Source organism: Nelumbo lutea, chromosome 1 (assembly GCF_056320005.1).
Source record: "Nelumbo lutea isolate HS-2025 chromosome 1, American lotus-T2T, whole genome shotgun sequence".
Taxonomy (NCBI): domain Eukaryota; kingdom Viridiplantae; phylum Streptophyta; class Magnoliopsida; order Proteales; family Nelumbonaceae; genus Nelumbo; species Nelumbo lutea.
In genome coordinates, this window is record NC_142684.1 from 110,710,758 (window position 1) to 110,725,177 (window position 14,420).

General features: G+C 35.3%; 1 protein-coding gene across 1 annotated transcript; it reads right to left on the minus strand.

Annotated features, from left to right (window-relative positions):
* Positions 1–11,547: 11,547 nt before the first annotated feature.
* LOC148876782 (uncharacterized) lies at positions 11,548–12,144 on the minus strand. Its single transcript, XM_088968126.1, has one exon. The coding sequence runs from the start codon at positions 12,142–12,144 to the stop codon at positions 11,548–11,550; it is 597 nt and encodes a 198-aa protein (XP_088824252.1).
* Between the last annotated feature and the right edge of the window lie 2,276 nt (positions 12,145–14,420).

The following is a 14,420-nucleotide window of genomic DNA, read 5'->3' on the forward strand; positions in this document are numbered from 1 at the left end:
TGAATCGAAAATTCTGGTTAATTGAACCGGTTAGTGTTAATCAATATAAAAATAGTATATATTTATATATCTTATATTATGTATAATATAATATTTTATATGTATTTCCGATTTTTTATTATATATTTATTTATAAAATATTTTATAAAGTAAAAAACTGAAAAACCAATAAATCAAACTGATGGTTAATCAAATTGATCAATGGGTTAAACGATCAATTTCAGTTCATTTTCGATTACAGATTTTTTAAAAAACCGATAATATCAATTCGATTTAATTTAGATCCACCAAATCGTGAGCACCCCTAATGGTAAGAAAGGAAAAAAATTAGGGCTGCAAGTCGGGCTGGGTTAGGTCGGGTTGAGGCCAACCTTAGCTCAATCCTGAATTCTAAACCCCAACCCTAACCCTAACCCTAACCTTAACTAAATTCCTTCAATCCTAACCCAGTCCAATCCAATCTAAAGTCAATTTCGGGTTGGGAACTCAACCTTCTTCCCATCCCTTAAAATCTCATAGAATTTCTCGATTTTAGATCTAACTTTCACTACATAATCCCATATTTCATTAGTATTTGTTTGTTGACGTTCTTTTATTTTGTTTTTTTTTTGGTACAAAATTCAGAAAAACAAGTGTTAGAAATGACTATAATTTATTATGAATTGGACTTACGATAAATCTTTTTTGGGCAGCAAATAACATAGAGGAAATGAAGAATAAAATTTTCAAAAAAACATAAAATAATGTTATTAAGGTTTTAGTCTTTCTGATTAGGATTAAGTGAGGTGATTATTTTAAAAGAAATACATGATACTATGTGGTGGGGGTTATACAAATATCATGCATCTAAACAAATCAATGTATATTATATATTGCATATAACATATATTTATATATTATATTATATATAATATAGAGTCGGATTTGGGTTGGGTCGGATTGGCTAAGGGGTCAACCCTAACTCTAGCCCAAACATCAACCTGACCGAACCCAACCCAACTTTTTCGGATTGGGTTAGGATTGGGTTCGGGCCAACCTGGCCCAAGTTGCAGCTTCAAAAAAAATACAATTGTCAAGGTATATTAAACTTGTTGAGACGAAAACAGGTAACCAAGAGAAGCGGAAGAAAAACAAATTGAGAAACTTCTTCAAATGGCAAAAAATAAAAAAAACACCAAAAAGGATTGCCTCCAACAGAGATAAATTCATCAAGTGTGTCTCCCTATGATTTTAGTACCAGCAAATTCACAAAAAATCCAATAGAGATGAATTCAGCTCGTTGCTTCAAATATTAATTTTTGGGATGAAGTAAAACAACGGCTAGTGTTGAGGGAGGAGTTGCTTCAGACGCGCAACTGTAAGGGGATTCCCCACCTCCTGACAGTTCAAAACAAGAACAGTCATGGCGAACAAGGTGGTGCATTAGGGACCACCACTTCAGCAGTTCAGCCCCAACATAGTGATCAATAGGGATATAAATGTGCTTCATACAAACTTTCTTCTTCAGTCATCGATCCGCTCAGAGTGTAAAGAGTGGGGACAAGCAGGGAAGAATCAGTAGTCAAAAAACTGTTGTTGGCCCAACAGCCCAACAGTCATAGGTTTTCCCTATTGTAAATGCCCCATGTTACCTTGAGAATCAATTGACGTTTGCACGCTCCATGAAAAAATTATGTATTTTGTTGAAAACGATTAATAAAAGATGGGGCTCGAACCCACGATGACAAGGTTAAGAGCCTTGCGCTCTACCAACTGAGCTAGATGGGCAATTGCAAATCACTGCCAACTATTATCTTTTGTCATATGCATCCAATATATTAGTATGAATTTGCTCAAATTTAAATACGAATGTAGGCTTTTTCCAGGTAAGAGAAGAGATGGAACGGAGCTAGAGAAGGGTGGATAATAGGTTAAAGAAGAATAAAAAGTAAAAGCCATTATACTGCAACATATCCCACCACAATAGTTCAACAAGAGTGTATATAGGGGTATATTTGCCTATTTGTTTATATATTGGGGTTTATTCGAATTCAATCTGATTAATAATCAGATTGCTTTCTTGATTTCATTCAATTTGTTTAAACCTGAATGAATATTTGTAATCGAGATGGACTGATCATATTTAAATTCAAATCAGATCAATGCCCTATTCATCTGCAGTCCGAATTGTAAGTTCGGGTCATAATGTCATATAGAGCAGATTTGTTCCCACTTTGTTTATGCATTCGGAGTTAGACACAGATACTAAGTTGGTTGCAAGGGCCATTTGATAACAGCTGAAGTTGTTGGAAAATAATTTTTTGAGGATGTCAACTTGTTAAAAGCTAAAACTGAAATTGGTAGATTATTATTATCATTCAGGGCCTGTTATTTTTCTATTCTTTTTTTTCTTTAGATTATAAGAGGGGGAAAATTTGTCAATAAGATTTGGTTCACATTGATCAAGATATTCATCCTTTTTCTTTCAAATTTATGTGGGGATCATGAAAATTTTATTTTTCTTGAATATCACTTACCCGAATAAATGATTTTCTGAAAAATAAATGAAACCTGAAGATTTTATTATTTAATCATTTTATCCAAAGTAATAAGCAGCTTGATTCGGCAACTTTACCCATCGATCATTGCCAATAGAGCCCTAGAATTAAATTTGAACATGTGTAAATGTTGGAAATGAAGAGTTGATTTTCTTTTGCTTCATGTTTGATTCTTTTGTTTGTGATGTGGCCCAACTTTATATATATGAAAAAGAATGAAAACAGGAAGAATAAGGTTATTTGTTAAGTTTTTGAGATCCAACTTTACATTAGAGCAAATTAAGGTAGAAAAAAGCTACTAATTTTGCTTAAGTTTTTGAGATATGAAATTTATACTGTTAATATATACAAATTTTGCATTAGATGGGAGTGTAAATAATAGTTACAAAACATAAACATATGCCGGTGCAAAAACTGAGTGCAAAGTTTACATCTGATTGAGATTTGTACCACAAATAAAGTAACAAACAGAGCCTAAGTGCAAAGTTTACATCTGATTGGAAATATTTGTTGCATGTTAAATCAAAGTTTTGACTAATTATGTTAAACACGTTGAATGATCAATTTATTTTTCATTGATTCACATTACATAACATATATTTTCACATTTTACAAGATGTACTTATTATCATGGTTTTCAAAACTGGATCAGACTGGACGGTTGAACTAGAAAATCGAGAACTGATCAAGTGATCGGTTCTGGTTTTTCTCAAAATCAAATTTTCTATAAAAACCGTTGATTTTGGTCAGCAAAACGCTGACCTGGGCGGTTAATCATTCGAACGGTTTTGACCGATTTTCATTTTTTTAATTATTTTGTCAAAACGAGCCGACCGTTTGACTTGATAATCGGACACCTGACTCTCCGAATTAATTTTAAAAACCATACTTATTATTAAAGACTTTAATAACATTAAAAATGCAAATACATATTACTTTATATCGCATCGGTTTCTATAAAATGTACCATAAATTTTGCCATGATCGAAAATCCACATATTTTTTCTTCCTTTTTGGATGAATCAATTTAGATATGCTAAACGTAACCGTGGGTATAAAAACGGGATTCCATCAACCCATTCCATTTCATGCCCTATATACTCAGCCAAGAATGGTGTAAATGCATTTCTACATGCGGAACGTGAGGGCTGATGTATTATTGACATGCCAACCACCTTTGCCGGGTGGTTGTTTGGCATCATGAGTAGTAGGTTTGAGACAAAGCAATGAATTTGTCAATGTAAGTCCCCTCACTGTTGCCCCCGCCCCTCAAAGCACCTTAATGCATGGGCCTGGTCTGACCGACCTGGTAGTTAGGTATAATCGGGGTTTCGTTTGTACAGTGTACTCCGGTTCAATTAATCTCATCTAAGCATCAACGACATTTGTTCATGAAAAAAGTGCCATTGCCCTACCTTTCCAGTGTTTGCTTCTGCATAACTGCATTCCCTTGCAGTTATGTTGCTCTTTACTGACTTTTTATTTTATTTGCTTGTGTTGGTTAATTAGTATCTGTTTCTTTGTAGTGAAAATCTGAATAGGATGCAATTTTACATCTAATCCATTTTTGCATTCTTTTTGTTTATAACCATGATTTGCATTCCTTTCTCATGCAAAGTTAATACTTTTGATCTCATTAAACTTTCTAGTAGTGCAAACTTTGCAAGTTTTCCTATCTCAACTCTCATTCATATAAAATGTGACCATATCATCTTACTTCCTACTTCACCCTTAAATAGAAAGCCCTCTTACCTCCATTTGCTTTCATATAAAATAGGACCACGTCATTGTATTTCTTATTTTAATTCTCACAAATAAATAAAAATAAAGTCAAATTTGAACAAAATTAAATAAATCAGAATTTACACTCAGTTTATTTGTCTTTCTAGAGTTTGGATCTCCTACCCACAAGAACCATACCCATGCCTCATTATAACTGTACATTGAGAACATCTCTCGTATTTGCATATTACCATTTTTAATTCTTACAAATAAATAAAAATAAAGTCAAATTTGAACAAAATTAAATAAATCAGATCTTATACTCAGCTTATTTGTATTTCTAGAGTTGGATCTCCTACCCACAAAAACCCTACCCATGCCTCATTATAGCTGTACATTGAGAACATTTCTCGTATTTACATATTACCATTCATGGGGAGACATTCCTAAGGCTTAATTTGGAAAAAATACAAATACAAATATGTAAAGTGCAAAACCTTGTATTATGTATGCATTTGTACTCTACATATTTGCACTTGCGCTCTTTCCAAATTAAACTGAGCCTAGCTGTGTTTGGTTGCAATGCAAATGAATTTGTACTGATGCAAAACCATGGCAGTACAAACTATTTGAGTGTAAATTCTGATCTATTTTTGTTTCAGATTTTAGCTTTTTTTGTTTGATTACAGTACAAATGAAGTAAATTAAGATATGAAACAGAATAAAGTAAAATCCAAAACAAAGTTAAATAAGATTTTGCATTTTTTACATTTATACTAATACAAATAAAATTGTACTACAACCAAACACAATTTAATATACAACTGTAGTGTCATGTGAGTAAGAGATCTATTCCATGCATTTTCACCCTACAATTCCATAAGGTTATGTTTTGTTTGAAGGAAAACAAATGAAAAGGAAAGGAAATGCAGGAAAATCCATACAAGGTTTGTAAAAGTTCCTTCCTTTCCCTACTTTTTCCTTTAAACCAAACATACACTAAAACAAAGAGAGCCTTAATTGCTGCTACGTCCTACCATTGCACGCTTTGTTCACGGGCAGATTAGGTTTGCGTCCATTTCCCAACATATGTTATTGTGCTGCCTTTCCTCTATGCAAATTGCAAAGTACGGTTACACCTACCGCTCTTTCACACGGTTGTATTTATACTTCTGCCTTCTGGATCAAGTAATTGCAATTCAATTGGTGGCGGTACTTGACCCAGACGATCTTCTTCTTTTTATTGTAACCATGCGTTATTCCAGTCTGATGGATTTGTAACGAGACTTTGGATGAGAAAATTATTTTGCACTCATCCTTTCCAACGGAGTTTTTTTATTTTTTATTTTTCCTTTTTTTAGGTATTTTGGTGTTATACACCATTAATAACTTCCTTGATTTGTCAGAACTGGAACAAACCAATTAATACACCAACGATCCAGCAAACCCAGAGGGCGGGTAAGAGAGACCGAATCTGCACTTCACAGAATGCTCCCCACACTAACGTCATAGTACATTGCATCTCGTACTTATATGTTGTTTTGCATGAATTCTTTCAATGCAATGCACGGCTGCAATGTTCTGTGAATTTGGTGGGAGTAGCAGATCCAAATTCACGAATAAAAGCTGGGCTAACTGAACACGACTGAAATCTAGACACTTACATGGCACGCCAATCCCAGGGGAAAACTTTCTTCCTCCAATTAGTCAGTTAAGAACGAAGTAACTATTAATATATATTTTTTTTCAGATCAATCTCTAAATTGAATTTCGGGCTTCATTCCCCCAAATTTGAGTTGGTTGGGACCTATCTTATGGGCCCTTTTGCTATGACACGGGCTAAAGACCGTGATCATTGATCAGCTATCAGGTGCTGAAATAAATGGATATCTTTCACTATTGTGTCTTTAAAAAGGTACAAACTTGTACTCGGTTTGCGACTTAGGCTGTATTTGGTGGCAGTGCAAATTTATTTGCATTAGTATAAATGCATGAGAGTGCAAATTTTAAAGATGAAAATTCTTGTTTAATTTTGTTTTGGGTTTTATTTTATTCTGCTTCATGTCTTCATTTACATTAAAATCATTTGCACTGTCATGGTTTTGCATCAGTGCAAATTTATTTACATTGCAATTAAATACAGCCTCAGGCTTAGTTTGGAAAGATTATAAATACAAATATGTAAAGTGCAAAACCTTGTATTTTGTATCATTTTCTATGTATTTGCACTATACATATTTGTATTTGTACTCTTTCTAAACTGAGTCTTACAATCCATTTGGTTGTTGCCACTAGGATGAGAAAAGAATAATATTCCCTTGAGATGAGAAAAGAATAATATTCCCTTGGGATGCTTCATTTCTCGCATTTGTTTTGGGTGAAATAGTGAGATTCAACGAGAAACCATATCACAAATTTAGGGATTTGGGGTCTCACCAAATAGGTGCGACCCCACTAAGAAACGAAAATACCGAGAAGCTTTGTGCGGAAATATTGTCAATGCATGTCTCCATTGCCTTAACCGAGCTCCAGCCTTCCAATAGTCACTATCTCATCATCTCCGAGCTCCAACCTTTCAACGGTCACAACCCCATCGTCATCATCTCCAATGAATGTATGTTATCGTCTTAGATCTAAAACTCTGTGTTAGATCTGCTGAACCAGCCATCTCAAATTTGTGTTAGATCTTTGATAGGATAATTGGACTCAACAACCAAACACATGTGACAGAATTGAGAAAATAAATTTTCTCTTCTCATCTCATCATTTCTCAACAACCAAACAGACCCTTAGGGAATTAATCCAATGGCCCAAGTGCCCATTGGATTGATTTTTCTGGTTTTTCATAGAAATTGAAAATATATATATATATATATATATATAAAGGCAAAAGATTTCATAGGTTTTATATATAATCATATTTAAATAAATTAAAAGTACATATTTTTAAATTTCTTTTTAGGGGTGAAACTTGGGTGAATTCAAGTTGGGATTTTATCAAAATTTGAATGGGGCTAGCCTGAAAACCTGAGCCTAGTGAAATGTAAAATCTTCAAATTGCATATCCAATTTGCACCCCTTTGATTTTAAGGGGTTGTTTTTTCTAAGATTTTAAGAGGGGAAAGTTGGCCAATGGGGTTTTGATTCCCATTGACCAAGAAACTCATGTTATTTTTTCAAATTTATGTGAGGATCAGGAAAAGCTTATTTTCCTGTGTCATAAGTGGGTAAATAACTTTCCCACATTGGGGGAAAGGTGCTAAAACTTAAACGGGACAAAAATGCCATTTTAATAACAGATTTTTATGAGTAAAATGGTCATTGCCTTACTTACATGGAAAATAAAAGAACATAACTAAATACACTTACTGGAATATGTCTAATAATAACGATTTTGGAATATGGTGAAATTAAACTTCTCTATAAATCTTATAGGCAAATTATATTTAGCCCCTGTTCGTTTTTTGGTAAGTTATACCCTCTATAAATCTTATATGCAAATTATTTTTAGGCCCCGTTCGATTTTTTGATACAGAGTAAGTAACCAAAAAACCGAATGAGGCCTAAATATAATTTGCATATAAGATTTATTGGAAAAAATAGTTTCACCATATTCTAAAATCGTTATTGTTAGATTAGTATGATATTTGAAGAATGTTTCCCTTTTTCCTGTACTGTTATACTTGTTTAACTGTTTGAAAAAAGTCTTTACTTAACAAACATATTTAAGGTTTTCAGATCATTGGTTAGCTAGACCTAGGTTTTTGAAGTCTGTTGGCAGGTCTTGGTTTTGGTGGCCTCCCAATGTTTAGGCCCAGTTCAACTATCAGGTGGGTTCTCCATTGACCTGGGTGACTGAGGTTGGTTCTCCCAGGTCTCAACCAAATCAGTCGGTAAGATAACACTTAAGGAGTTGAATGATTTCTCCCACGTCGCATCGGAAAATGGGTAAAACATTACAAGCACCGTTAATTTGCTTTTTCATCTTCTAAACAAAACCCTAAAATTAAAATTCCCACCATCGAAGCTCATTATTTGGTAAGAGATTTCATCTTCCATGAACTGCACCATCCATTGTCTTCGTCCATGGTGAAAAAAACCGTAAAGTGCATCACTTATAGTACAGTTTTTTTTTTTTTTCTTTTTCCTGTTTATTTTACCATAACACAGAAAAAAGCTCTGTCTACAATCCTATGACCATTTTTTTTTCTCTTAGTCAAAACTACAAATCCAAGTAGGTAAATCATAGAACAAAAAATTCCTTTAAATATCTTTTTTTTACAAAGAAAATAAATGATCTCTGATGACATGAACCAGTAACACAACCAAACTGAAGACAATGAAGACGACAGATGGTGAAACTCGACCCCCAAATGACTAAGTCTGGTTGGTGGATGGATAAGGAATTTTGGGGTTTACTTAGAAAGTTGAAAAAATAACCTAATGGCATTCAAAGAATTATGCCTAGGGGTGGTCACGAGTCAAGTTTTTCATGAGTTATTCGAGCTCTGCTCTCGAATATATATATATATATATTATAAAATATTTTTTCTCAAATTGAGCTCGATCCTACAAATTTTTGACTCGAACTCAAGGTTCTAGCTTGAACTGAACTCGGGCTCAAGCCTCTATTTGGCTCGGCTTGGCTTGAATCCACCCCTAATTATGCAATGCAAAGGGGTTATAGATTTATATCTTTACTAATCTGATGTGGCATTGTAATTTATGTGGACTAATCCTTTGAAGAACAAATAAAACCCACTCATTTTGGGGCCCACATGGCAATGGGACAAGCATAGTCTTGGCCAATGAGATCGGATATGCTCTTCACACATGGCGCCTCACACCGACCTCACAGGCACATCCCTCCATACATCGGGAACATCTCCCATACTTATGTGTTAAAATTAATGGGAGATGTTCCCAATACATGACAGGATGTGCCTATGAGATCGTTGTGAGGTGCCCTGTGTGAGGAGCAGATCCCAATTCTTGGCCAACCTATTTTATTTTTACCATTGGGACTTGGGAGTTAGAATCAATGTTTTCGAACCGCCATTGATCCAAACGGTCAGGCCATTTGGCCCGGGAAACCAAACAACCGGTTCCGTTTTACCTAAAACCCAGAATCTGATAAAAAACCGTTGACCCAGGTGGTTGAATTGTCTACCCGTTTAACAGTTTTTGACTTTTTTTTTTAAGTTTACTGTCAAAATATGCCGTCCGTTCGAACTGGACAATTGGACCATTAACCCAGAAACCAATATCCAAAATGGTTCCATTTTGGAATCGTTTTTTAAAACGTTGGTTAGAATCAGGACTCGGCCTAGAGCGTGGGGTGATAACTAGAGGCTGGCTTGGCCTTACAGATACAGACTTCTGCCAAGCCCAAAGCCCCAAACCCCAAACCGATCTCAAGCCCAATACTAGGTAAATATCAGATTGGGCTTTAGCTTGATGAAGACGAAACATGACACTTGAATCGTTTTTGTTTTGTTTTTCATTCCAGAAGATTGTCAGTGAAAAGCATTCTCTGTTCTGTGCCTTACCCTTGATGAATTAATAATAAGTCTAAGCTTGTGTTTGGCAGTCAATACGCCCAGTAATAAATCAGTGCCATTTGATAAAACAGAAATCTAATATCTGAAAAGTCGTAATCTTTTCTTCTTTTACATTTTGGAGCCTCTGTAATTTTATTAAAAAAGGTGGTTCCATACGAAGCACATCTAATCTAAACACATTCCGCACATAATCCACCTCTTACTAAAATCAGATATATTATCAATTTTCAGAAGTATGATTTAGACATTAATACAAGCTATAAAAAACCGATATGAGACTCTGTTTCAGCGTTATCGAACATTAGGAATGGCAATTTCTAGCTTATCCGGTGGACATTTGCCCCTACTCTCCCCTATAGGATGTTTTTTTTTTCTTCAAGAATGGGTTTTAGAGTGGGGACAAGTTTTGTGATTTTACAATTTATACGGGCATAGGTAGGGTATGGTATTAGGCTAAACCCGGTCTTCCCTGACCCACATGTTGTTGGAAAGCATATAAATTTTATATACTAGGTCTTGAATTTAATAATATTTTGAATTTTTTGTGAAGGATAATTGCTAGTTTATGTATTTTTTATATGTATTAATCAAATAATTAAAAATTTTATTGTTTATTTGTGTTATTTTACTTATTTATTGTTTATATATGACAAGAAATAATAGAAAATTAGATGTGAATTCAAAACCCAATCTGCTCCTAACCTTGAATTCAGGGAGGATTTTGCATTTCATGTGCAGTGAGAGTTTGAATTCTCAAAATCCAACTCACTACGGATTTTGGAGCAGATATAGATTGAAATATTTAAAAAAACAGATAAGGTCTAAAATTTACAAAATTATTTCTTTGGAATTGGAGTAATGCTAGGGAACTCATTGATGCGCCTTTTGTACTCCACTACTCCTTTCCTTTTCCCAGCAGACATGGATGGATCCCAAACAGGGACATAATGCAAGACAAATTAAAATACGATCAATCTCTTCACAAGCCTGACATCTATGGGAGCAAGAAAACAGAGGAATTGCATAAACTCGTGTACCGCAACATAGATAAGTGTGTGTTTTTTTTTTTTAGAAAATTAACCCTCCGAAGTCCAAATGTGTTCAGACTTTAGGTTAAATGTGGAAGGAGTATAAATACAAATATATTGAGTGCAAATCTATGAATTTTGTATTATTTTACATGTATTTGCACTGTATATTTTTGTTTCTACTCTTTCCAAACTGAGCCTTACGATTCATGGAAGGGCACTCCACAAGAGAAAGTTGGACATTTTTTTTATGGGCCCTCCTACCTTGTTCTCAGGAAGAAGAAACCCATGAAAGGCGTAAGCTCGTTGTTTATCGGAACTACTCTCGGGAATTGAGTCTCCATTATTTGTTAGTGTACAGTTTGGTAGAGTTCGGATCTACTCATCACATTAACCTTGGCCGCACATCTAGAACATCTCCCGTAATTGTATTTATTATTTAAGGGGAGATATTCCGGATGTAACTGTAAGGTCGGTGTGAAGCGCTTGGTGAGGAGGAGATCCCAATTCCTTTCAGTATGTGTGATAAACGATGAGCTGCAACTGTATATGTATGTACATGCATCAAAATGAATCCAATAAGCCCAAATTACAGAAATATGGGCCCAAAAAGCCCAATAGGTGAAGTCCATCGAAATTGCCTCTGCATATCTCGGCACTCGGCAGTTGGCACACAGACGAGACGACGGGACTACAGCCCTACAACGCCTCCAAGGCTGCCGCCAGTGCAAAAATGTCGTCATCTCCACCACTGCAGTCTCCGTGCTTGCACCCACACTCACTCCACCTCGTCGACCTTGCTTCCCTCCCCTGTTTTGCTATCTCCGGCGTTCCGGGCATTCGAATCGTCATCTCTATCTGCAGTGCAGGTGGCTTCAGGCCTTCGAGAACACCGCTGTTCGTGGGAACTGTAGTAACCCATCTCTCAATTGCCAAATTGGGTGAATCCAACACGTCCTTCCAAGCTATTTCTGCTCTACCTAAGTGCTTAGACCTGCCGATCTTCCGGAGAATCGGTGCTTTGCTTCTCCATCTAAGCTCGAACGTTACTGTTTGTTGCTTGAATACCTCCATGGGATCTTGGGTTCCAAAACATTCCAACGAGAAGGACTCGTTCCAGTACGGGTCGTCACTGGTTGATGGGATTTCTCGACTGTTAAGCCGGACCCTCCCGTTATTTCCAGCAGAGAGATAGAATCTCACAAAGAGGTTTCCAGTCGATATGAAATCGAGATTTTTCGCTCTTATGATTCTCAGCTGGCAGTTGAGCCAAGAAAGATTTTGAGGGGTAACCATGGGGCTGAGAGAGAGAGAGAAGATAGTGAATTGTTGGTGATGAAGGATGTGTGGTGTAAATATATATATAGGTAGTTGGGAAGTTGAAAAAGGAAAGGAAATTGCTTTGGACGTTGGAGGAAGACTTTGTAATGGTTAATAAAGAAATGAAGAAATAGGCCACCCAACTAACGCAAGATCCGCGCTTTGGATTACAAGGAGTTGCAAATTAAGCCCCTTGGATTGGCCAAAGGCTAATATATGAAGCAGGGAACGAGTAATTTGGAGCTCAAACGGAGTTTTGGAGTTCCTCTTTTCAACTTGCCATATGTCATAATAAATATACTTTTATAGACAAGTTTCATATTAAAAATTTTAAAATCTTAAACAATTACTACTAGTTGTGAAAATTGGAAATTAACCACTAATAAATCAATATAAGGTTGGGCATATGTGGTTGACATGGACTTAAGAATTGAACATGCGGCCAATCCACCGCGTCTCTGTGATAAGTGTTCTGGTTTGGCCATAAACATGGTTCATCTATCATCAAAATGCTGAATAATGAGGGTAATTAGTTTTACCAAAAAATATAATATTGAGAGTTAAGAACCTTTTAATAGATTTTAACATCAATAAACATCTTAATATATGTAATTTGTAAATTATCAAGTTGAAAAAGTAGAAAAAAGTATTGATTGGATATGCAATTTTTGCACATCCAAAGTACATACCAATATTTTGAATGGAACAAGGATCTATTGTGAACACAAGTGTGTAACATAATATTTTAAATTAATTAAAAAATCAGCACATACCATTTTTTATGAGCATATTAATATATACCAATGTTTTAACGTTTTGGTCATCGGTTTCCGGGTTGATGGTTCGACCGCCCGGTTTGAATGGATAGTCCATTTCAACAAAAAATAAAAAAAAAACAATAATTAAAATAAAAACTGTCAAAAACCATTGAACAAGTCGAATAAATTAATAGTTCGACCACCTGGGTCAATGGACCATTGATCAATTCAACAGTTTTTGTCTAATTACCAGGTTTGGAGTAAAACAGAACCGATTGCCTGAACAATTCCTAACATTAATATATACCATTAAAACTGATCTTATTAACTCTATAACTTATAGGGGGGGGGGGGTTATGGAGATCTCGAGAGGATGTTGCTTTATGGTATTATACCATTCTTTATTACATAAGCTGATGGAAAGGGAACGAGAAGACAGCGTTTGAATTCATGGGTTTTAGATAAATAAATAAACAATGGTTGCAATGTTAATCCATGGACGGCAGTGTGAGATTGAATCGTGGTTAACACGTTGGTATAGAAAAAGGGAGCTTTCTGGTGCTTATCATCTCCATTCGCCTCAACCCTGTATCTAGTTCAGATGATATCTACCTCCAATTTGCTCAATCCAAACGGATTCTGTGCCTTAGTTTATTATATATCATCCTCACTGGATTTGCAGTATATATTATTTATATACACCATTTGCTAGTAGTGTTAATAAGTAAAGCTTCCTTTGATATAATATATTTGGGAACGCGATTGGCAGACTAGTCATCCAGCAAAGAGATTTTCAAGGCGAAGAAATTTTTATGTGGCAACCCATAAAGTCTTCATACGTTGGCTGCATCATTCTCAACCTTTACCTCAATAATCCATTATCAAGAGCATGGTTCAAAGTATCAGTTTGGGATGCACAAAAATCACATGCTTTGAGTTTTCAAACAGAACCTCTCTCTCTCTCTCTCTCTCTCTAAATTTTCAGTTCAGTATTTCAAAAAATAAATATACTAGGAGTAATATTTAAAACTATAGAAACCCCCTTAAATACTAATATTTAGTGTTTTCGATGACCCTGAAACTGCAGATATGATATGCATCAATACTTTGAACCATGATTTTTTTTTCTTTTCTTTTCTTTTTTTTTTTTTTTTTTGAGGGGGGGGGTAAAGTTGGAAAAAGAAAATTGATTACTATGTCATAGGAATGGGTATAGAGCTGACATATCCTAGTTATCCGAAAGGTCTTCTTGACTGAATTGGATCTAGATGAGCTGTTCAGATTACACTTCAATTCATTACTCAGATATGACTGACTCATCATCTATGTCTTCGAAGGCAATTGTTTTGTTAAGTGGGTGGTCATCTCCTTTTAAAGACAAATCTCTTTTGAGGTGGCCAATTCAAACCGTCCATTAAATCTTAGAACCATTGAGTTGCTACGGGCTTTGTCAATCAGTGATGGAAAACAAATACTAGAATCCCTATTGGTCCG

What these genes read in the sequence shown, in the direction of transcription:
- LOC148876782 (XM_088968126.1), bottom strand. Translation starts at nt 12,144, where the DNA reads ATGGTTACCCCTCAAAATCTTTCTTGGCTCAACTGCCAGCTGAGAATC.